The sequence below is a fragment of the Astatotilapia calliptera genome, chromosome 16, assembly GCF_900246225.1.
Source record: "Astatotilapia calliptera chromosome 16, fAstCal1.2, whole genome shotgun sequence".
Lineage (NCBI taxonomy): Eukaryota > Metazoa > Chordata > Actinopteri > Cichliformes > Cichlidae > Astatotilapia > Astatotilapia calliptera.
The window spans coordinates 13900568-13926956 of NC_039317.1; the positions used below are offsets into that span (position 1 = coordinate 13900568).

At 40.0% G+C, this 26389-nt stretch overlaps 1 protein-coding gene across 5 annotated transcripts in view; it reads left to right on the top strand.

Moving 5' to 3' along the window:
* il1rapl1a (interleukin 1 receptor accessory protein-like 1a) overlaps nucleotides 1–26389 on the top strand; it is a 166326-nt gene that overhangs the window by 66693 nt on the left and 73244 nt on the right. For all 5 annotated transcript variants that reach the window (XM_026145483.1, XM_026145486.1, XM_026145485.1 and 2 more), the window contains exons 3-5: nucleotides 2368–2653; nucleotides 12565–12751; nucleotides 14090–14243. In XM_026145483.1, coding sequence (XP_026001268.1) covers nucleotides 2368–2653; nucleotides 12565–12751; nucleotides 14090–14243 — 627 coding nt within the window. The remainder of the gene's footprint in view (nucleotides 1–2367; nucleotides 2654–12564; nucleotides 12752–14089; nucleotides 14244–26389) is intronic.

Sequence of the window (26389 nt, forward strand, 5' to 3'; positions counted from 1 at the left end):
GTGGCCGAACAGAATCAGTACAAATGCGCGACGTCCCAGAGGAGCAGTGAAGAAAAGAGAGAGCTTCTGTATGTGCGTGTAGATATGTGTAGTGCTGTCAGTGTGAGAGAGTGAGAGGTGGGGACTGCAGTATTCCTCCAGCGGGAAGCATTGATTTTCCGGCCCAGCGTGGGGATGTGGGAAATGTCAGCCTCTAATTGAGTTGATAAAACCGTTTTGAGTCTCAGACGTAAATATGGTTTCCCCCACAAAAGGCCACCGCATTAGACAACTCCCATTGGGATGTCTGTAAGGAATGAAAGGTCTCCTTGTGTGTGTGTGTGTTTGTGTGTGTGTGTGCGTGCGTGCGTGTGTGTGTGTGTGTTTACATATACATACTTTTATGCATGTGGAGTTTGTTTCTCAGACAGCTCAGGTCTGCACGGTGAAAGTAAAAGACAGGCATGGAGCTTCTGAAAAAAGTGTTTTCTTTCATTGCTTCATTCAGGCAAGCTTGTTAGAGTAAACAGTTTTTGTTGTGGCACAGGGGGCAGAAATGGATATTGTGAGCACAATGAAGAGGTCATATCCATTAGAGGTGTAGAAGGTGCATAAAAAAATGATAAATGAAGCCTCTGTTGTCCCTGTTGATTAGTAGATTGATATTCAGAGAAGGGAGAAGATTTACTTTCTACTTCTGTGGAATGATATTTATGTCATAACAAATGTAGAGGAAATTCACCCTATTGTTTAGTTTTTCTCTGAGGTTTGTATTTCTTTTTTTTTTTTTTATTATAATGTCTTGTGGCTTTTTAGAATGATTAAAGTATCTAATAGTGTATCGAAATCTTCAACAAAAACATTTTGTGTAACCTTAACTGTGCTCATCATTAAGATGTTTGACAGTTAAAGTAATCAAGTCTGAAGTTCTGAGGTGTGTAGGTAAACACATGTGAAAGTACAGTTATGCCTGTTTGCATGCATTAGGGCATGTGGGCAGAGTGATAATTAGACAGGGCTTCACATTTTATTCCATGCACACACCTTCTAATTCTCTCACATTCAAATGTACGTAAGTGCACACACATTTGTAGCTAAGCACGCTGCTAATTACTGACATAATTAGGCAGACAACCATTCGTATAGGGAATGCACACTCATAAAAACACACACACACCTACACACACACATGAGCGCGCCCACAGAAAGACACACATTACTTCCCTGGTAATTAAGAGTATTAATTACAAGCATAGCTGTCCCTGTGAGGCTCCGTATCACTCACAGACTGGCACGCAGCAGGGTTCTTATTACTTTATCTCACCACACCATCACTACTTCTCTCTGTCTCTTTCTCTCAGTCTCTGGTTACACATGCACACACATGCTTTCAAATATACACCTGCTGGATAAACAAATGTTACCTAATTAGTCAGAGACAGATAGCTGGCCATAGGTTAAAATCCAGTAGCTTGGGAACTAGGAGAGATGTGCTTGCCAGAAGTAGAACAGACCAGCGTGCCTGGTAGGCCCTGCCAGTTTCTTTGATTTTGTTGTGAGTTGAGTTGCCCTATATGTTTCATAGATAAGGCTTTAAGGTCCAGTTCTCATCTGTGCTGCACATGTTAGGTTTAATTTTAAAACTGTTTTCTTCTGAACTGCACTATATACAAAACCTTAGTCAGATAGCAGAGCTGTAGAACTGTAGGACAAGGCACAAAACCTGTTGAAGGGCTTATTCCCAACAACAAGCTAGCCTTGCACTGTGTTGCACTGGGGCTGTGGTGCACCCACAGCACTTGAAGGTGCATGACATCATTTATGAAGATATTTTATGGTTAATTCCAAATGTCACAGTGGTTATATAAGACAGTCAAAGCTTCCTTTGCAGAGGGCATCGTAGCACATATGCCCTGGATGAGAAATGTCAACATATCAGGTAAGGAGGGAAGAGTTGTCTAGCACTGACGTAAGCACTGACGTAACAAATTTAATTGCAATCTTCAAAAAATACACACACTATGGAGCTAAAAGTCCTCTGCTATATGACTATCTATTCAGCATACACAATGAAATAACGGTATACTTGCATACTGTATACATAGCTTATTGTCTTATTACTAATAGAGCTATTTGAGGGAGTGTTTCAAAATACACACAGGACATTGTTGTTTATGACCCAGCAATCTTCCCTCCTGTCCTAAAGCAATGTGAGAATGCAAAATACCGATGTGTTGCTTTGTTGTTACATAATATATCTTTGAATATACTGCATACTGGAATTGCAGTACTAATGCTTATGCATGATTTATGATTTTATGACTCATTTTATAAATTCACTTTGGTAACGATGCATGTCTTGTTCCTTCTCTTTCTGCTTCTTTGTAGTGGATGGCTGTACAGACTGGTCAGTGGACTATCTGAAGTACCGGGTCCTTCAGGGTGAGCCGGTACGGATAAAATGTGCACTGTTCTATGGTTACATCCGAGCCAACTACAGCCAGGCACAGAGTGTGGGCCTTAGCCTCATGTGGTACCGCAGCTCTGGCCTTGGCCACAGTGACTTTGAGGAGCCCATCTCTTTTGATGGCGTGCGCATGAGCAAGGAGGAGGACGCAATTTGGTTCAGACCTGCTGACCTTCAAGATGTGGGCCTTTACTCTTGTGTCTTACGGTAAGTTTGAGTGATGTCTGTTCATATGGAACATGGAAATATGGAAGAACCTGTTCCTACAGTAAGGCAGATGAACTAAGCCTCTTACTTATAGCAAACTACCTTTGAAAGACATTATCTAGAAGCTACCAAGGTCACATACAGTAAGAGTGAGAAGCTGACAAGCTTCCTTTAATTATGTTTTTAAAAGTAGGGTAGGTCATTCTGTCAGTTAAAACTACAACTTCTAAATGTGATTAAGAAAAAGAAATGGGGTTCTTATTCTTTTTAGCAGGAAGTATCTACCAGAATGGACTTCTATCTCTATGACAGTGTCGAACAGGAAACATCTATCAAAATGAACTACTGTCTCTTTAAACGGGTTAAAAGTGCAGATTATCATTCATGTGGTTAGATTAATTGGCAACTTAACATTTCCATGAATCTCTACCATGGAGGTGAGATTGCATTATGCTTAGAATCATACGAACTATACTGATAGAAGTTGTTGTACTGTGATACCTATATGTGTTGTCAAGCGAAATAATAAGCATGTTATAGCCATTTCACGTCCCAGACATACTGTGCATGATGGTGCTCCTGGAGAGCGCACAGGACAAGCAGCACCGGGAAAATGCAGTGCTCTATAAATCTTAGTATCCAACAATAATAATATTACACTTAATAATCTAAATATAATATAGCTACTGCAGAAGAGGAGAGGACTTCAAGGGTTACATACCTAGATGCAAATCTGATATGCACATGCAGTGATAAAAGTAGTCAAAGCTAGAGAGTCTGTTTCTGTACTGTACCTGCCACGACCGTATGACTCGACAAGTCAGAAATGATGTACAGTACTGTGCAAAATTTAGCAACTCCTCGTTTTTTAAAAAAAATATTTTGTTTCCGAAGAGCCAGACTTGTTTGTTTTTCAAGCGGTTTTGAGCAGGCCTTTTGAAAGTCTTTAAAAGTTTTTCTTTGGACATTTGCTGGAGTTTGACCCATTTTCAGTCCTTGTACCTCACCAATTTCAGAAGAATTTTTGTTTGTCTGTTTGCTTGGTGAATTGCTCAACAAGGAGTGTGTCAACCTCTAAATCACTGGAGCATAAAAAAGCACCTACAAAACATATTTCTAGAGACATACTTAGAAGTTGATTATTACTGACAGGGTTTATTTAGAATTTAAAAAACTCAAAACTCTGTGACTGCTAAATTCAAATGTACCTGAAATGATTTAGTTTATATACTAAGCTACGGTAATATTATCCAAATAGAACAGAAACGGTTTGTTCAGAAATATTAATATTTCAAATTAAATCAGCACATATTCAATTTCCCACTTGAGAATAAGTGGCAGGGCATATACTCAAAGGCGACATAATCTCACATTTTTCATATAAAGTGAAATTAAACTCTCTTTTCATGAGCAAATGTGTCTTAAATCCTAAAACATCTCAAAGATTACATGACATGACTCTTATAGAGCTGTCTTTGTATGAGTGTTGAGAGACAAGAAGTGCAGTGAACTATAAATCAGTGTGAAAACGCTCATCTTGAAAGGTTACATTTAGATAAGGTAGAGTGAATCTCTTTTAAAATCAAGTTCTGTAACCGTTAAATGTAAGTAAAAGTAAGTTTGTCATTGACCACATTATCAACTTTATCAACTTGAGACAGAAGCACAATGGAGTTGCATTTGTGTGTTTAGTAGAGGAGTTATACATACTTTGTTTTCAGTTAAGATTAAAATACCAAATTCTCCATTTGGTTTTGCATAGAAACATTTACAGACACAGAGATGCAGCCAAATATAGGCAAAAAATAAATTATTAAATAAATCCCACAGTCAGACTTCAGTGGGTTGTTACATAGAGACTTTTCATAATACAAGATGCATAATCATGTGGCAGTAACTTATTAACCTTTACAGTAGAGAACATCCCTCAATAAACGCCTCATTGCAGTTCTTCATTTCAGAGAGATTTTAATAAACCCCGTTAAAGGCCTCATAAAGACCCAAAGAGGCAGGATACATGGAGTGTGACCAGGGGGAGTGTTTTTGTGTGCAATGATACCCTGAGCTATACCTGCATTTCATTATTGCATGCTGTAGTTACAGTTTTGCACAGACACTTTCAAGTGCTGTTTTACTCTTAGTTAATATCGTCTTTTATTATTAACAATTTAGTACATGCTCTTGTTTATAGTTGCAATCAGAACTTTACATCTTATATATCTTTAATTATTTTAAAAAACAAGAATTTGATGCACAAGTTTGAATTTATTTTGTGTTTTCTCCAATCTACACGGGTTCAAAAGCATATATACAAGCTTAAGTAAATTTTTACAACCCCACTAATATTTGGTTACATGTACCTTAGAAAGTTGCACCTCAACTAGATGCTTGGTAGCCATTAACAAAATTCTAGCATGACTCCTGCTGGATATTTCCCCACTCTTCTTGGCCAACGTGATTTAAATTTGTTGGTTTCCTGGCTTTGACCCAGCATAGACCATGTTTTCAATAGGGTTGAGTGGTTTGGGGAGACCATTCCTAAAGTTTAATGTTTGTCTGCTTTGACCAAAACCAATGTGTGTTTGAGCTGTTGAAGCATTCAGTTGTGCTGAAAGCCTGACTGTTTAGCTCTTGATGTGAGATGAAGTTGAAGAATTTGGAGGTAGTCCTCCTTCTTAATTATTCTGCTTTGTGCAATATTCCAGCACCACTGACAACGAAATAGCCCCAGGGCACGATGCTACCACCGCCATGCTAAACAGCTGGCAAAGTGTTATTATGTTTGAAAGCTCCATCTTTACTCCTCCAAATATACCTTTTGTTATTGTGGTCAAATAGCTCAGTCTTTATCTTGTCTAACCAAGAAAATTTCCCCAGAATGTAATTTTTTGTCCATGTAGGCAACTGCAAATTTCAATTAAGTTTGAAGGTCTTGATTTTGGCAGCAAAGGCTACTTTCTTGCTTGGAACCTTCTTAGTTAACGGCAATTTAAAACTTCACTGTGGACAGTCACGCTGGTGTTCCACTGGTTACCAGTTCCTGGCAAACTTGAGCACAGATGCTTACTGAGCATTCAAAATTATTTTCTTTGCCAATTTTTCCAGACTTTGTCAAAGTGGTGATTTATCTTGTAGAACTCGTACTTATGTACAGTTGTTTGAACTGATCATTTTGGAATCGTTAGTCATTCAGAAATGCCTCCAAGAGACTTTCCCAACTTGTGCTAATCTACATTTCTCTTTCTTAGATCTTCACCGATTCTTTCCCAACTTTCCCATTGTTCGGAGTATTATTCAATTCAGTGAGTGCTGTCAAACAACAAAGAGAAACTACCAGTTGTAGTCAATCGTGCTCACTAGTGAGAAGTTAATGGGCCTTGGCCATGTGAAGACATTGTAAAACCTTCAGCACCACTTATTAAAAGATTAAAGTGGGTGTATCTATATATCTGAGCCGTGCTTTTTAAAGTGATTTAAGATTGATGCTGTATAATCATTGCACCTTGGATAAAGAACAGGTCAGAACAATCATGTCCATGATGACTGTTGATAAACTTCTGGCCACAACTGTATACACTGTGTTGGAAATTCTGTGAATGCTATAATTCTGCAGAATAGTGCAATCGTAACAAAGTGCCCCCAGCTGTGTTTTCCTCTCTGCTTGTGTTGAGCTGACAGGATTTCGAACTTCTCAGATATCCTAATCAGAACACTGCAAGAGATTTGCCTCAGAGCTGAAATCAATTGTCTTTTTGTTAGAGTGTAAGCTTTTGAGTCACACACTGTAGCACATATGACCCAAACATTCTCCCCTAAAACTCCCTGCAGGCAAAGAGGAGTCTTTTCTTCACCCCCTTTAGATTACAAATAGGAGTTTCAGTATACCTTAATTTACCTGGAGACATCTCAAACAACCCTATAATAATAATAATAATAATAATAATAATAATAATAATAATAATAATAATAATAATAATAATTGGGATGAATAAAAAAATGACATAACCATGCTACTATATATTAAAAACAACATCTCTAACATTTTCAAAAATTGAATATATAAGGTTAGATTTATAGTTTGGCTTTCTATATATAATATGTAAAGTTAATAATCTGGCTAATAAACCATAATGATTTACTTGGTTTGTTGACTCTTATAATTAATGTATTCAATTAAAATCACAATATGTGCCACTGGTACAGTATTGTAGACAGAGCTTCACTTCTGTGTGTTTTATTTTCTCTTAGATTATTTGCTTTTCTCAAAATCTGTATTTAGCTATTAATTAATAGCAAATAATTAATTTTTAGTGTTTGCACAAAGTGCTTGCTCAAAGAGAATTTTTATTTTTTTCTACAACATGGAAAGTTTTCAACTTACACTGTGTCAGTGCTATATCAGTAACGTCCTTGATAGAAAATAGTTGTTAATGGAGACGTTAGTATCTACTGAACAGTTTGCACTTGTTATGTTATACAGGTACTTATATTCATGTACACTTGGGTTAACTATGATTTTTTTTTTAATGTTATCAAAAATAGACAATTAGAGGGTGTTAAGGTGCCTGGGTCGTCGACCCAGTGTTTTGTGTTTTTTGGTTCCTTGATTCTGTTTATTTCATTATATTCTAGCTTTGCCTTATGGGTTATAGGATTATTCTTAGTTTAGGTTCTCTGTGTGGGTTTTGTTAGTTTTAGTGTTCTGGTTTTCTGTCTGTGATCCATAGTTGCTGTCTCCCCTGTCTGCTGTATCCCCGTGTCAAGTATGCGTCTCTGTGTAATGTTTCCTGTTTTACTTTGAAGGTCCACATCTTATGTTAATGTATCTGGTTTTGCTTCCCCTGTCTCGTTAGGCCTGATTTGCCCCAGCTGTGTTTCCCTCCTGTTTCCCATTCCCTGATTGCTCCCTCTGTGTATTTAAGCTCTGTGTTTCTCTGTGTGTCATGATCTACTATCATATATGCTGTGTGTTCTGTCTGCCTGTGTAAGTTATTTGGAGTCTTAGTTTTGTTCTGTTTGAGTTCACGTTTGTCTCCGGAGTTTGCACTTTGGGTCCTCCATTTTACCACTCCTGCCTGCACTCAGCCTACAAATGACAGAGCGTATATATTGTAATATACATATTTTGATCCATCATCCACTACTAACTGGAAAACTTCTGACTGAAAACTTCAATCACTGGCTTCATTTTTCAGCATGACAGTGTTCCCATCCTGTACACTGCCACACAATGACAAAGACATATCTTAACATAGCATCATGTTAAAAGAGAATGGAGCAAAGGCAACCAACATCCCAAGAACAGTTTTAAACGTCCTTCAAGAATCCTGGAAAACTATCCTGAAGAGTACTTAAAGAAATGTACAGAAAATCATAAGAATTTACAAAAAGTCATCCCTAAGAGAGTTCAGGCCGTGTTGAAGTATAAGATGGCCATATCAAATACTGACTTTGTAGTTTTGTAGTAGTTTACTTTAAGAAGTTTGTAGTGCAGTAAAACCATTTGCAAAGTAGAGACAAGTGTAATATGAGTTTAATTATTTTTAAGAACTTTTTATTTATGTGGTTTTAGTAGATGTGTAGAATTACACATCTGCTATAGAACTAAATATTTAGTAATACACATTTAGTATATGTTGCTTTCCAAAAAAACCCCCCACATGTATACAAATTGTAACGTGTTTAACCAGTTATAACCTTTTACTGTAATGTAGATAATAAAATAAATTACAGTAGAATCTCCATCTGTATATCATTCCCTTTATGTTAAGGGTTTTGTCATTTTTCAACCAATAAATCATTACACGGGCCTTGAACTTGTTGGATATAAGCCAACATGAATGCACTGTACATTCCTACACAATTTTATTAGAATTCATTCAAATCTTTTCGAGCTATTGTGTTTGCAGACAGAATGATGACATGCATGCGAATGCTACCAAAAACATAACCTCCTTGGCAGACGTAATGAGGGGTCTCTTAAGACTATTTGCATGGTATAACACATGCCCATGCTACAGGATTGATTAGTCTGAGAGTTAGTCCATTGTTAGGTATTTGCAGCATTTATACAAATTTATGTTATTTAGTATTAATTAATATGATACATGCTTTTATAAGGTGCATAAACGGTATAACTGGGTCATTTTAACCCATTTTGTTAGGTGGTTGCCAGGCAACATAATGACACTATACCTCCTGTTGTGAGATATAGATGAGAACCTTTAGGGACCTTAGCTGTACCTGTATGCCAAATTTAAATATTAAGGATACATATATACCTATTTATACCAAAATTACTGTGGTCAGATTGGGTTGTTATAAGCAGTGGGGACAAGTTTTATAACATGAAAGAGTTAACTGGAATCAGCAATTTAGAAGCACCGATGATTATATATCCTATAATGACCACTCTCTTGTCAAAGCTGTTAGTCAGTACTTTTAAGTCCTTGTCATTGTAAAGTTCAAAGTCAGTGTTGTAATTTAACGGGCTAAAGCTGACACAACAAAAATGTGTCACTGTCCTAACATCCTCTGCCTGTACAGTATACATAATACATTATCCTATAGCTATGTGTATGTTGTGTAATGTCTATAATTGAAGGTAAATCGGTTCTAAGTCCAGCTTTTCGCTAAAGCCCTCCAGGTGTTTTTCTCAGAAAGAGATACTGAGGCACACCACACTATTTCTCTGTGGATAGATTGTGCGTACATTTATTGTGTGCATGTGTGTGTGTGTGTGTGTGTGTGTGTGTGTGTGTGTGTGCGTGTGTGAATGATTATTTGTCCTTCTCTGTCTGCAAATTTAAGTCCAATTGCCAGTTTTCATGTCAAGGTGACTTAATTTACATACCAATCTCCATGCTCTCCCTTTGACTCTCTCTCTTTTATTCCTTTGCTCTTTCCCCGCCTCTCTTTCCTCTGCATATCATCTCTCAGGTCTGTAACACTGAGTCAGAGTCACTGAGCCAACAGACTTTTTTTTCCACTCTTTCACTGCCACAGTCTCTACTTTTGGTGGATAAATTATTTTATAATACTTCCAGTAATAATACCTGTATTCTAGAGTATGCGAAAAATGGTGCATTTACTTCCCATGATTACGCTGTCCAACATGTTAGATAATAATATGTGGAGAATTACAGCTACCACGAGCTGCAGACAAATATCTAAAGCTGCTATACTTAAATAGAATGTGACAGACGTGAACGACACCATAGGAGTGTGCATCGACCTCCGGCTGTCCATCAATCAAGCGTAAGCACCAACACCTTCCCACAATGCCACGGGGTGCCTGCTGTGAATATTTAACATGCAGAGTTGTCTTCTGCAGACTTCTTGGGCACTTCAGTGGTTGATACAGGTTCTGGCTTGACTTTATATATGTATAAATTTCCTTACATGCAAATGTGATGTACATGCCCGTGTTTGTGCCATTGAGTGTATGTTTGCATAGTTGTATTTGTACAGTAGACAAATACAGCGTATTGTTCACGTGTACTCTGTAAGCCTCGAGCAACACATCTTCCCACTCTGTTCCCTCCAGATAGGAGGTATTGAGTCAATAATGTTAGTTTTCTGCACCAAGAGGGCATAGCTCTGTGGGGCTATCTTGCATCTTGCTTTAGCTTCCTACAGCGTCTTCTAGATGCCCTTTTGGTCATTTTTATGTAGGAGAAATATTCTTTTTTTTTTTCTCTGATTCCAAGTAGCTACAGTGTATTCTCATTTTGTCCCTCTTAGTACTATCTGTTGCTAGCCTTCCATAGTAGCACATAGCCACACGTCTTTTAAGCATACATGGATGCGTGGGTGCACACGTGCATGTCTGTGTCTGTGTTTTATGGCCCCAGGAGGTCAGAGGTGTTTATATGAGAGAGGGGACTCCCTTATTGCTTCCATAACCTGAATAGATCATATGAAACTCCGTCATTTACAGTGAATGGGAGCATCTGGCCAGCCATAAATGTAATGTAATGAAATGAAAGCCCATATGGCCTGTACAACCAGCCTTCCAACAAGGTGACTGACCAAGTGAGAGCTATCCCAGACAGACACACATTAAAAAGAATGTGGTCTTTTGGGGTGAGGCCATTTGTAATGGTTTGGATCAGGCTAGTCTCACAGACACGTGGATCCATGCCTTCGTTACCCCTAGACTCAATTACCGCAATGGCATTCTTTATGTCATCGGAAGTTCCTAACAAACTCTGGATGTGTTTACCGGTTTACTCACTCACTCGAACACTTTTTCTTGACCACAAGCACCTCTCCTGGCTTGCTGTTCCACATTAACTGAAGCTGCAGCCCTTTTGGTACATGCACGTAGCCTTTAACTTTCCATTAGCTAGAGAACCTAAATGTCTAAATCAGTCGGATTGGACATTTAGGAGTCTTTTACCAGCTTCCTAGTACAAAGTACTTGCGCCCTTATGAGAGTAGCTCAGGTAATTGTGTGGTGAATTCACACAGAGCAAGTGGACATCATGTGCCTCCTTCACACTCTGTCCAGATAAGAAGGTCACCTAAATCAAGTGGAGTAATGATAGTTTGTCTGACCCAGGCTACTTCCTGTTGTGTTCTACAGGTGAGAAAAGCACCTGCAGAAATATCCCAGTTTGATTTTCCCAACATTGTTTGCAACTTATGTGGAAAAGTGTCTTTCATTTTTTCAGGCACAGACCCATCCACAGCCGTCACCATACTCCCTCCTCCTTCCCCAGATACATTGAGGAGTGCATCACTGTCTTAAACTGTATTTAATTGATAGACAGTGTTTTGGAAATTGCATTTTATCAAATGATTTCCCCCCTTTTCTCTTTCTCTTTATTCCTCTGTTTATAAAGTACTCACAATGTAGTACTCAGACTACAAGCAAACTGCACCAAGCTACAAAGCTTCAGGGACAGGATTAAGGGATACGATTATCAGTCTTATCCCTTTCAAAGACTCTGCATATTCACAAACAGATATCTTTTTAGAGATGATTTCATGTAAGTATCTCTACAAAGTGCTTTCAAACTAGAAACATATTTTTTTTTACAACTTTTTACAACCTCACAGCCCTGCTAAAGTCTGAAAGAAACTGGAGCACTGAAGCTAAATGCCAGAAAATTCCTGCGATTGAGGTCCAAAATCTTGTGGAGAGACCTCCAAAAATAGTAGAAACTATTACAGCGGCAAGGGTGTCCACAGATTTTCGGCCATGTATCATAGGCTTACCAGGGAACACTTTGTTACAGTCAGTTCTTAGCTATGTGTCAGTGGTGATAGGGACTGTAATGAATGTGGCTTTGATGATCGTTTTTATAACATTAATTTAAAGACAGAGTCATCTTTCTTTCTCGAATATCAAAGCTCGGGTCGTAGCTCAGGTGGTTGCTGAGAAAAAGGGGGAGGGTTGAGTCCTCGAGAGGCCATGAATCTTTCACTGTCCTGTTGTGAGACCATTTTTGCATTTCTCGTTTTTTCAGATTAACAATTTCAGCTTTCCCCCCCCATCCATCCATCCATTTTCATCCGCTTTGTCCGGGGCCGGGTCGCGGGGGCAGCAGCCTTCCCCCCCCCCCCCCCCCCCCCCCCCCCCAAAAAAAAAAAATTTTTCAGAATGTAGTCATGAATGTTTTCCACTGATTTTCCATTATTGCTAGCACTACAAACACAAAAAGAGGGCGAGCGAGGCAGAGGGGGGTAAAAAGGAAAAGAATAATAACTGAAAAGCTATCAAAGGAAAAAAAAACATGGTTCGTTTTTGGTTTGTGAAAAAGAAAAATCATATAAAAAGTTTCCTTTTTCTTTCTTATTCTTTGCAGATGTTTTTATTGAGCTGACAATAAAAGAAGACTAAATAAGAGCGTTATTCTAATCAAACTCATTCGTTAACTCCTTGCACTGTTCTTCTGTGCCGACAGGAACTCTACATACTGCATGAAGGTTTCCATGTCTCTGACTGTGGCGGAAAATGACACAAACCTGTGCTACAACTCTAAAATGAGACGAATGGAGAAGGCTGAGCTCAGCAAGAGTAAAGACATCCTCTGTCCTGACATAGATGACTATGTTGAACCTGGCAAAGAACCAGACATCACCTGGTCCAAGGTGAGCTTGCTGTTCGACTGAGCGTGCTCGTTAATATGTGATTATGTTTCTTCTGCCATATGATCTTTGCATCATTATTTTATCCTTGCCTGGAGGCTCAGTGATATTTTTGTTTCCTGAATCCTCTTATTTGTCAGAAAGAAGGGGGCGTCTGTCTTTCTGATTATACAACCGAGAAATATTCTTCAGTGCTTCATTGGTTTGTTTTCATCTAATTTCTTGCCTGTTTGTGTTTAAAGCCTTATTGGAATTGTGTTTCCAGATTACTTAGGCAGATTATATATAAAGGCAATGATGACAATGAAATCCTTAAGCCACATTCGCAGTGTGCCACACCATTTTGAGAGTCATCGAAAGAGAGTGAGGAGGGAGCAGAGGGCAGCCACAGAGATGGCTTTTATAATGAACACAAAACCTCTATGAGAAGAAAATTGTGCAATGTCATTCTGTGCCCTGTGGAAAGAGTGGATACCCTCCAAATGCTCCTGGTCCCTGATCTTTATTCAGCATGCACCTCCGCCCCCATCACCTGGGTTCTTGCCTTTCCTAGGTCAGGCATGGCCTGCGGACAACAGAGTGCATCCCGGAGAAAGGCTCATGCCAGACTAATCACAGGCAGATCAGCGGTAGATTAGCTGGCCGGGCTTGACCTCTAGGTTTTTCCAGAATTCAATTACGATCTTGGTAATGACTGGGAGTGCTGGAACCCGGAGTTATTTGGACCACTGCGGAGCCTCCGTGATTGAATTCGAAGGTTGCCGAGAGCAATGGTAGAATAGAATCCACCGAGCCACCGCTGTCCCTGGCTGAGCACCAAGGAGCTGAAGAAAGTATCATGTCACGAAGTCACTCACTTTGCCTGCTCACGTATACTCGCATTCACACGGATGTAGCACAAACACACTTATTTTGTCTGCAGAGAGTAGTGTAAATAAAATTCTCTGTCTCTCTGTGGCCTTTGTAGAATATTGAATGGAGAATATTCCGTTCAGTGCAATAAATCTTGATCAGATAAGTAGGACAATAGCTTAGTTTTATCATTTTAGCTTATAAAATTATTATATCAGAGTGACGAGCTATGTGTTTTTACCACTTTATTCACTTTTTTTTACACTCAGCATTGTTAAAGTGTTTGAAATCTCATGGATGTATATTTGTAAAAAAGATTCTGCAGGTCTTAAATTTCTCAAGGCCTTGCTTTCCCAGAATATTCCATCTCTGGCCGCACAAAGTCCACAGCGTCTTTACACTTGTCACTTATATGACATCTGACACCTCCCGTGATATATCAGTAAATAGATATTTACAGTTCTGATCTGACTGTTCTTTGGTACACAGGAGTGCCGTCCAAAGCAGTGGCGTGCAAGCATCATCCAGAAGAGAGACATTCTGTCTATCCAAGAGGTAACAGAAGATGACATTGGGAATTACACCTGCGAAGTCCAGTTTGGTGGTTTTGTGGTCAGAAGGACGACTGAACTCACAGTAACTGGTAAGTTCTCAGGAAAACTGAAGATGTGTTTTCTGCGTGTAGAGGCGCCATTTATACAAATTCTCCACATAGTAGCACATGTTTTAAGAATGAGCAGAGTAGTAATTATAGTAGACAGTTGAATAAAAGGAGAGGATTGTAACAAAGATACACACGTAGCCACGCACACACACTCATACAAACACAGACACAAATACCACAGGGTATGGCAATGATGTCCTGCTGTTGTGTTAATTGTTGGAGGGAGGTGAATGCTGTGGCCTGGCATCTATCCCTCCTTCTAACTCAGCACTTTCCAGTCAGCTAAGCAGTGTTGAAATATTTAAGGCTATAGGCTAAACTCGTTCACACAGAGAGCTAAAGAGCCAGGACCAAGGTCAGTAGATTTACAGTGCACTTACTCTTTGTTTCTATACATCTCTCACTCCTTTTTTTTTTTCTCTTTACCTTGCACAGCTGCAAGGTGAGCGTGTGACAAATAAACGCATTCATCTGTTGAAACCTGGGAATTGGATGCTCTGGCTTGTGTGTTCTGCCAGGTTAACTGCTCTGATGAGGATTGAGGGTGAATCTAGTTTTTCCTTTGCCCTTTTATACTCAATGTTGCCGCCTAAAGAATACTGATCTGTCTGATACTGACTGCTACAGTATATTGTATACTAACACTGCTATATTGAGTGGATTCTTTGTTTTCAGTTGTGATGTAGCAATTACAAGAAATTATTCAGCGCATCTTTTTGATGATGTTTAGGATAGTGGTATGATAAATGCAAATATTTAATATGATTTCATTATTAAATGTGTCCGCATAGATTGTTCATGGGCATGTTTGGTGTTTTCCCCACACTGAATATTTGTGAACACTTGATTGATATCCTTAGTGGCACTTTTTTGAGTAATTGGCCATTGTTGTTATGTAATATGAAGGCGTTTATGCATTTGAAGTGCACAGACTGCTGTCTGGCAGAGAGAGAGAAAGCTACATGTCTTAACCTGAGCAGAGTGTGCTGTTGGATAAGATTAAAAGTGATCCTGGAGGTGTGGTTTTGAGATCGGCTGTGGTTGTGACTGATGGGCTATCAGTTTATCCACGGCAGGGTTCAACAGGCAGACACATTAGAATTTGGCATTATTGCCATTACTATCGCTGGGAGAGCCTTCCCAGCTTGGTTGACTCATTACTCTAGTACGTGAGTACCCCTCAGTTGTGGGTCATGCAGTTTGTTAACCAGTTTGGGTTTTTGTTCCATAGCTCCAAAGTCACATCACCAGTGTTGAAAGTAACCTTTTTCCCTCCCTAGATATTGTGGTATCTACAGTTGATATGAGCAAAATTTGCAGGTTTGCTAAGCATTTAGATAATAAATTGAATACATTTAAATAATTTTGGAGCAATCCAAAAGAAAGTTCAAGGTATTCTGGCATGCTGAGAACTATTTATTTATTTAATCAACTTTTTGGAGAAAATGTAATAGCAAACTCTGAGGACTTTACCTTGCCAGTGTGCCCTAAAAGAAACTTTGTTGTTTCTGCATTTTTTAGTGAAAGGTGAATTAAATCCCTTCATCTTTTGGTACCACAACAATTCACCTTGGCTAAATTTACTTTTTAAATTGTTTTTGATAGATTTTGTTTTAAGTTGTTTTGAATTCATAGTGCACACCATAGCATACCTGTTCAACTGCTCGTTTAAAAGAAATCTCTAATTATCCAATCACATGGCAGCAACTCAGTGCACTAAAAATGACTGGACACCACAACCTACTTGAGTGTTGTTGCTGATCACATCCATCCCTTTATAACCACAGCCACCCATCATCTGAAAGGTGCTTCTAGTCGGGTACTGCACCATGTCCAAGAGTTCAGATTCACGCCACAGATGTGGTCAAATCTGCAGCAACTGTTTGAAGCTGCTATGTTAATATGGACCTAAATATCTGAGAAAAGTTTCCAACACCTTGTTTAGTCTATGCCACAAAGGACTAATGCATTTCCAAATACAAAAGGGGGTCAACACCAGTACTAGAAAGGTGTACCTAATAAACTGTCCTGTGAGTATATGGTCTAATAATACTGTTGGTGTGTTTAATTGAATGCTATAAAATGTGTAGGCTTCATGAGTGAATCCCATGCTGGCTGCAGAACATAAAGTGCCATCATTTGTCATGAAAACAGAGTTAGAAAGTTTACACTTGGGACACGATGCTTTTCAGCATTAATGCAGCAGAAAACTATCAACCATGACAACAGTTTAGCGAGATTCTTTTGACAGGGAAATGCAGTAATGTAAATGCCTGCCTTCTCTTCTGTATTTTCTACTCTGCTTTTTCTGTTGTAAAAGAAAAAAATATGGGGATACTCTAAATACTATAGTACCACTTGATTTAGCCTTAGTGGGATACCTCCTCTTTTAAAGCTGTAGTCTCCTGTTAGAATCAGATTAGCTCCCTCTCACCATGGGCTCATTTCCTATAATAAACCTACACCATCATCCCCTCAAGTGGGTGTGCGATTATCCACATTTTATCACATCCTGTTAAAACCGACATTGCCTGGACAGCAAACATAAAAGGCCAAACTACATCCAAGGGCTAATGTTGTAGTTTATTTGATAGGCCAAGAGGACGAAGGAGGTCATTAAGTTTAACTGATCTTAAATATAGCGCAACAGATACTGGCCTTTGCTGTGACCCTGCCTCACTGCAGACTGTGTGTGTGTGTGTGTGTGTGTGTGTGTGTGTGTGTGTGTGTGTGTGTGTGTGTGTGTGTGTGTGTGTGTGTGTGTGTGTGTGTGTGTGTGTGTGTGCGCGTGTGTTCTGACCCTAATCCACTATGTAATGACTTCCATTAGAAGCAGTAGAGGAGCTGCTATGTGGAATAAAGTAAGTCTTGTAATAGAGGTTAACTATGAGCATAAACACAGGCCCTCACAGATCAGGCTGATCCAGGAGCCCCTTAATCAAGCTCTGATGCTCTTCGGGTTAATCGGAATGTAAAACAAACAACAGCCCCTCGCCTCATTTTATGTTTATGTCACGGTGCATTGAAATTTTCTTATCTGATTCTGAGCGTGCAGACGCAGGGAGGTACAGCCCGTGCAGAAACCGAGTGCACTGAGAACAAATGCACCATTATCAACAGATGGAAAGATTTTCCTTTTCCCCGCCCCCCATGGGCCTTCACCTCCACCTCCCATCTTTAAAAGAGAGTGCCTTTTTGTGTACTGTTATAATTGATTCATAGCAGCAGCAGGTTGGCCATTCCGCGGTTCCTCTGGGGAATGCTGAGTGTGGTCAGATTTGTCTACAACTGTGTTTACCCCTTCCCACTTTCACAGACACACGGAGCAGTCTCCGAGCCGAAACTGCAACCCACCTATGATATGAACCGATACGAGCGCGGGCCGCTTTATCTGTGCGTGCCTGCGAGTTTGTCTTTTTAACGTTAAACATACATACTTGTGGGAATTTTGTGTGATGTTTCATTCTACGTCTGAATCGTTTCTGTTAAATTTTTATGGCTCTCTTAGGCCTCATTCCAGTACTGTGATGGTAATGCTACAACAGTAAAACACCAGATAAAGCTCGGTTCAGCTGATGTATGCAGCCTGCTCTGTGTTCTGCAGGAAGGAAAATATTATACAGGGAGAGCGGAAAAGGATAAAGAGAACAAGGGAGCGAAAGTGACTGATAACAGCAAAAAGAGGGAGAGGGAGAAGCGATAGAACAGAGTGAAAAAGATAGAGGTTGGTGCTCGTGTATCTTATCTGTATTCCTAGCCAGTGTTTCCCAGCAGAAACAGTGTGTCCAGGACTATAAACAGACTATTATCCTAGTGTTTATCACAGTGCACATTACCGTTTGCCTCTGTCGGACTTACTGTAATGGAGTCGTTTGGCTTGATGGATGCCTCGGGCGTGGGTTTCTATCTATTGCTCCCATTATACCACTGTCTGCATCCCTTCACTGTAGAAATGTGTGCCTGCACATTCAGCATAGCCTGCAAGCATGGTGACTGAGGTTATGGCCAATGTAAATGTACCATTTGGCACAGTGAATTGGAGGTGCACAGGGCAAGAGGAAATCGAGGGGAGGAGAGGAATCGTCTACCTTACATTACCGCTTGTAGAATGTCCACAGCGCAAAAGGGGCGATGCTTGGAAAACTCAATTTATGTACAGTGAATGAATATGTTTATTTGTGAGGATAAAATATGTGACTGTTTGTGTCCTCGCTGTATAGGCATGCATTGTGTCTGATTTTTATACACTCAGCAGGCAGTGTTACACCTAAGATTCCTCCATCAGAGTTTACAGAAACCGAGTGTATTTGTGTGTGTAATGAGGAGCTGATGTGGGGAGAGGTGAGCTGGGACATTGTCTCATTGCAGTAAAAGGTTTCTTACCGTTCTTCCTCCACAGGGTCACCTTCAGAAGTGCGTGCACTTCACAGCCTTATAAAATGTAACCGGCGACATGCACATGTGTGAGCATGACTGTGTGATGTAGTTATATATTTATTTATCAAGGCGATGACTTGACTTTTACTTTGTCGGCTGGATGTAGCCTCCGTGGATGCAGCAAGGGGAAAAAAAGCGGAGGCAGAAGCAGTCAGCAGAGACGTGAAAGAGGAGTGTGGTATCCACACCCCCTCCGTCTGTTTTCTGTCCTCATCTATCAGGCCGAAGGAGGATAGATGGATGGAGAGGCAGCGATTAGCTATGATATTATCCCATAGAGTGGGAATATGAGGAATGAGAGGTGAGAGATAAGAAGTGTGGGGTGAGAAAAAGAGATGGGTTTAGCCTCAGCTGAAACCTTCTCCATCTCCGAGACTATGTGCTTGCGTGAATACATTGTAACTCGGATGCCTGTCGTGTGCTGGCCTGCCATGATCGACTCTCAGCCTCGGTTACTGTACATGTCCTTGGAGACGAGATGATAAAATCACACCTGAGATAAGTGTTACGCCAGCAGTTGACTTTTCCCAACTTCACTTACACACCAGTGCACTTGTGTACACACACACTTACATCAATCACACCCATGAGAGGATGGCACACCCAATATAAAATTGCTTTATATTATCTGTCACAACCTGCTGATACTGATAAATCCGCATGCTTTTCACAGCCTATAAATTTACAAAGCAGCTCAGTTACTGGTGAAACAATAGCACTGTATAGGATGGAAGAAAATGGCTCATTAGTTTAGGGTCAACTATCACTCTCATCATTAACTAATCTGTGCCCCTTGCCATATCTACCTCACCCCTCACCTCCCCGCCCTCTCCTCCTCCTGTCTCTCCAACTCACTTCATCACTATTCACCAGCTGTCCTCTTAGAGTCTGAGCAGGCCAGAGTTCACATTGTTTTAATTCAATTAAAATCGACATCAGTCTGCATGTGACGAATGAAATTTACATACTACACAATTAATCTTGCCTGACCTACCACACACTACCCACATACACACCCTCTGTCTGTGGTTATTATCATTATCTAGGCCTATAGCGTAAGTACAAGAGCATGAGTGAAATTAAAATTATTATTCTGTCTTTTGAAGCCTTTTGAAGTCTGGGTCAATAATTAAACACTGTTATGTAGTGGCTGACGAAGTACGTCTAAAAAGACCTGTTACTGTTATATTTTTGAGTCCAGTGAAATGGTCTCCTTTCACTGAACGTGTCCTCTATGATAGGGATAAGTCATAACGTTCATAACACTGATATCACTTATCATAGCAATATGAATGACACTGAACTTATATAGCGTGGCCTTCCAATAACATGAGTACTTCAGACTATGATAGATAGATAGATAGATAGATAGATAGATAGATAGATAGATAGATAGATAGATAGATAGATAGATAGATAGATAGATAGATAGATAGATAGATAGATAGATAGATAGTAGGGGTGCAACGATACACAAAATTCACGGTTCGGTTCGATATTTTGGTGTCAGGTTCAAAAAACTGTTCATGCCTTTTTAATTTGTCATTTATTAAAATTAAAGTACAGTTTTTAAATTTAATGTTGCTGAAACAACAAAGTAATGAAAAAAATAAATATATCTGATCGAGAAATCACTCATCTTTGGAAAAGAGAGTTTATTACAGAGAAATGTCTCTTTCCAAACTAAAAGCTATACTATACGCTTCTTCTGGGCTATATTCTCAGCAGCATATTAAACATATCAGGTCCCCATAAGGAGAATCATGTGCTAACAGCTGTCTAAATGACTCGGGTAAAGGTTGTAGCATGCGTGCTTGTTGTTTTTGTCTGCTTCCACTTGTCTTTGCACTAGGATGATGTCGGAGTAAATATGCAGGCATATTCATTTTGTTCCCACTAGTGCTGTCAGCGGTAATCTCGTTGAAATGACGTTAAAGCCACAACACGGCAAATCTCCGTTAACGAGCTACCGCCGATCGCCCCGTGCGTGGGGCTGGACGGCCAACACGTTAACGAGCTAACTGCGCTAACACACTAGTTCCCACCAATTGAGCATTGTGTGGCATTGTGTGGCACATCCAACATACTGTTTTACTTTTGTCCATGACGCGCTTACCTTCAGGGTCATACGTCACATGAAAACCAAAATACTTCCAAACGCCAGATCTGAATGAGGGTGGGGGAGGTTTAATTTGCCATGTTGCAAGGAGAACTTAACTTCTGTCTCGCTAGCTTGCCCTGCGCTCAGTGAATCTGCGTTCGACTACTCCGCCTAGGCTGCACTGTCGAGCGCAGATCGACTGAGCGCTCAACACAGACAGCATCGTCAGAAGGAAAGTTGATAAAATAAATTAAACATTTTGTATTGTTCGATACATATGCGTACCGAACCGAAAGCACTGTATCGAACGGTTCAATATCGATACGAGTATTGTTGCACCCCTAATAGATAGATAGATAGATAGATAGATAGATCAAATACAACCCCAACTAGAGCAAATTCCCATCATATCAGATAAAGTCCAAACTATGATCATTTCTATCTGAGTTGTTGACTACAACAACAAAATTCTTCAATGGTCAGCTGACTTTGAGGTTGAGCTTCTTGTCTATAAGGCTTGAGCTGATCACAAACTATGTGTTTGTACAACTTGTCTGCAGTTTATCAATTTGTCAGATGTCTGAGGTGAAGGACTTGCTGTCACCTTTAAGAAGTCATCAAACAACACAGAACATTAAATGTCTTTTGTGTAGCAGTTTGCCCTACAAATTAATGACAAGTCTAATGATAATGATCATCATTATTGAGTATAATGGCTTCTACTCTTACAGGGTCAAGCGATGGCCTGGCTATCCCACAGATAGTTACAGGTAGTCACATATATAAGTGGCAACAATCTTGTCATCAAACTCTTGTTAGGAGTTGGATGAGAAGTACTTATAAAGTGTATTTGGCCTTTTTGTGCTTTTTATCAGAACATTTCACGATTTATTTTTGCAATTTGGGTAGCCTGTTGGGTAGTTCACTTAAACCACAAAATCTTTTTGGTGAAAGGCAGAGCGCAAACATTTCAATCTCATCCAGAACCACCTATTGTTCATCAAGGATGAGAAAGAAGGACTTTTGGTTCTTAAAATGCATGAAACTCTTCAGGAATCTCCAGAAATGTTACCGCAGCTGGCTCTATTTTGAAGTTTACTTCTCAAGAATGAAATTGCCGTCCTTACAAGGCTGCTGCTAAGCCCGGCATTGTACGTGAACTGCTGGGGAATAGAAAAACAAAGCTCTGCTGTCACGTACTCTCCTCCGGATGCAAATCACATGTTTGTTTGTTTAATCCTCGCTTTCTCGAGAAGACAGATCTAGGCTTTCTCTCGCTCTCTGACACTTTCTCTCTCTCTTTTTGTACCTTACAATGTGCATGTTCGTGCAGTCACTCCAAAGCTATGATTTTTCTTCCATTTGTGTCCTACCCTGCTATGAAAGACAATGTCCTTTTGAACTGAACACTGAGATAGCGTGCTCCTTTCTCAATTTTGAAGTCTACATGTGAGTTATTGTACAATTTCATACCTTGCAGCAAGGTTGGAGCTCCTGTAGTTTCATTTTTAAACCCAGCAGTAGCTGTAGCAGTGCAAATGGCCTCAGTGTGAGGTTTAATTTGAACAACTAGCAGGGAAGTTTTGTCAGTTAGCATCTTGCTTATAGTATAATGTTGTACTTAGATTAGTATCGTTTTTTGTTTTTTGGTTGTTTTTTTTTTAATTCTAATGACATTTCATTGCTATGTAGGCTACAGTATTTTGATTTGATGATGTTGTGACTTTTGACGTTGCAAACCTTTTAGTTTGCAGACATGTTCCTTTCCTTTCCTTTCCTTGTGAGAAAAAAGGAAAGTGCTCACAGTTCTTTTATATTCAAGAAGAGCCGCAGCACAGTTCTTATGACAGAGTATGTAATGGCTGAAGGTCAGTTAGAGGACTCTGAATAACCCTCTCATTATACGCTGTCCTCAAGAAAAGAAACTCAAGAAAGGCTTTGGTCCAATTAAATGATAGGGAGTATGACCATTAACAACCACAGGGAACGTTGACAATACAAAACAGAGAAATCACCAGACATTTGATCTAAACTTTGCAGTGACTGTGGACACCTTCGTGGAGACGCCCTGATGTGAGTAATAAAGGTGTTTTTGAGCATCTGTTGGCATATTTTCAAACACTTAATGTGATTAATATGCACATCTACTCAACTGCATTCAGATGCAGGACAAAGAGCAGTTAAAAAGTGAATGGAGAGACTGTCTGTGATTTTACAAGCCTGCAGGTAAATCTAATAATGCAACATTTCAGGGTGCCAAAAGACCTTGTAGGTTGCTCCAAGAAAAATCTGGAAGGTTAAAATTTTCTGTTATTCAGAGAGTTTGGCAGTATAACAATGTCATTTTGAGTGAAATGATAGAAACTGTTTTTCTTGTCAATACGGTACAAACCAAACTAAAAAATAGCAACAATACAAGGGTAAATAATAGCTTTTGTAACTACCATCACATTTTTCCCCCTCCCTGGAGTTAATGATCTTCATAAGATTTTTGTCACCCTTGACCTATACACCTTTGACACATACATAGTGCCCAATCAAATCATCTCTGTCTCCATAGACACACACACAAAGAGCTATGTATCAGATGTGGAATTGCTAATCATTGTGTCTCTGCGGGTGTCTTGGGGTGTCTGGCGCTGGGATGTTGGCATCGAGTCCTTTGGGCCTCTGTGTATCAGGCTCGTTCCAGAGCATCTTTCAGATGATCGATCAGATTGGGATCAGTGGGGTTTGGACTCCACATCAAAGCCTTGCAAGGGTGGTAGGATGCATTTTCCCACTTGGCGTGAGCACTGCTGTTAAAGATTGTCTTTCCCATCGAGGGTGTTTGGTCTACACTAATGTTTAGGTGGGCAGTAGCTGTCAAAGTACCATCCATATGAATGCCATGACCCAAGGTTTCCCAGCTGAACATTGCATTGTAATGAAGAGATCAATTTTATTCACTCCATCTTGACAGGTGAAGGTATACGGATGCCCACTAATGAGGTCATAAGATTTTTAAGGATTGACGCTTCAAAGAATGTTATGTATGTCAAAATATGGGTGTGTGGGTTTTTCAGCACCTTCCAGTAAGTCCGTGACTAAACGCCTTAACTGTCATTACCGTTTTATGGTGCCACCACTTTCCCTGATACACAATGAAAATAATGTCTTTACAGCAGCATTGATGTTTTTCCTGCTCTCTCGCTCTCTCTCTCTCTCCTCCTCTTCTGGCATCGCTACACAGTTTGAGAGGCTGTCCAAGATGCCAGTGTCAGCATCTACAGTGTGTGTATGTGTGCATACTTTGCACACCAGTACAGCGTGTTTGTGCACATCACTGCATCCATGTAACTGCTGCACATCCCTATGTGTGAACTGCATATTCCCACTCATGAATACATGCCCGGCTGCAGTAACTGCAAATGAATGCGTTTCTGTTCCACCTGTTCCTTGCATAAACCAATTGCCACTTGGACACACAGTCCAAATCTCCTTGCTTGTATCAGCTAAAGAAGAGCTGATTTCTCTGAATCAGGTACCAATGAGACTGATTAGATGATGGTAGCGGGTGCCAGCAGCACCCAAATGGCAGTTTTCTTTGAAGGATGTTGCCAGGCTCCAGGTAGCCAGCAGATATGTGGGCTGTAGGTGCAGGTGAGATTATGCTGATTAACGCTTTTGATTGACCTTAGTGAGATTATAATCTGGCACTTCTGTCTAGCTCGTCAGATGCTCAACATCAATAGGAAGTGCCCTCCCTGACTCATCTGTTGTCTTTATGACCATCTCTGTTCCCCACTGTGTCAGGAACAGATATTTTTTTTGTACTTTAATCAAATGCGTGGAACAATGAAGTAAAATGTGCACTGCAGAAGGAGACTGAGTCAGCTTTTATTACTGACTTGCCAGTTTGCTGCAGAATGATGTGGGTGTGAGGAGTATCATAGCATTTTTTCTTGTCCTGTATATGGTCCTGCTCTCTGGTCTCCTTTATTCCTCTCTCCCTGAGTTGTGCATTTTCTCTCTCCTGCCGTTGTTGTTGCTCAGAAAGGTAGGATGCGAGTGGTTTTGTGGGCTTTTCCCCCACATTCTAAATTTTTTATATTCTCTCCCACAAATCCTTTAGCGTTCTCTCCCTCAGCTAGTAATTTTAAATTCTGACTAGAAAAACTGCTTAACAGATAATAAAGAAAGTAAGTAAGTGCAGTTTCTCTAAAAACTCGACAGTGCACAATACTGTTTATGAATTATCTCTATACTTCCCTGTCCCGGTGTGGTGCATTATGAAGGCTGGGTCCATTCCTACAGTCGTTGTTTAGCAGTGCATTGAAGCAGGCTTTATGCTGATTAACTGCATCACATCTGATGGATTCCAAGCGACCTCTCCACCCCTCAATATAGCTCTGGGAGCCTTTCAGGGGGAAAAGGCTTCCCTTATTAATTAGACAAGAATAGGAAATCTATTAGTGAATGCAGACAAGGCTGAGTGCTGAATGAGGGGTTGCTGAGTTCTGTTAGTGCTAAACTAACTACAGTCATCTCCCCTGCCATTATTGCATTAAAAAGGAAATGGGTGATGTGCTCTTTTTCTTTCTCAAAGATATCTGTTCCATATTTGGTGAAAATAAATCCACATTATCAGTTGGTTGTATTGTTGCAGATAAATAACTCGCAGCAAATTAACTAAGCTAATTGCAGCCATACCTTTTTTGGCAAGTTACCTTTTCTGACTTGTCATTTTAAAAGACTTGCACTTACTGGCCACTTCATTAGGTCCTCCCATTTAACTAGTGGTTTATGCAAACATCAGCCAGTCACATTGCTGCATCAAAATGCATTTAGATATGCAGACATCATCAAGGTAACCTGTTGAAGTGATTGTTGGAGCCAGATGGGCTTGTTTGAGCATTCCAGAAACTGCTTGTGCACTGGGATATCCCTATATGCCATGTCAAGGGTTTAAGAGGAATGCTTCAGAAGACCACATCGGGTGTCACTCCTGTCAGCTAAAAACAGGGAACTGAGGCTAAAATTCACACTGGCTCACCAAAATTGGACAATAGAAGATTGGCAAAAATGTTGCCTGGTTTGAGCCATGATTTTTGCTGCAACATTTAGATGTTAGGATCAGGATGTGGTGTAAACGGCACAAACACATGGATCCATCCTGCCTTGCATTAATACTTTAGGCTGGTTGTGGTGGTGTTATTCTCTTTGGGTCCTCTAGTACCAACTGAGGATCACTAAAACATGAAGAGCCAATATTGTTGCTAATCATGTCCATCTCTTTATGACCTTAGCCATCAGGAGATGGGTACACTGCCTCCAGCAGGATAATGTGTCACAGAGCTCAAAGCATCTTAAGTTGGTTTCTTGAACATAATAATGAATTCACTGTACCCAAATGGCCACAAAAGCCTGCAGATCAGTATAGCCAACAAATCTGCAAAAACTGCTTGATGCTATGATGTCAGTATGTCCCAAAATCTCTGAGCAATATTTCCAGCACTGTCATGTAGACCCAAGCCATTTCTGGGGGCAACAGTGATCCACCCCAGTACTATTAAGGTGTAACTTGTCAAGGTGTAACTAAACTAAT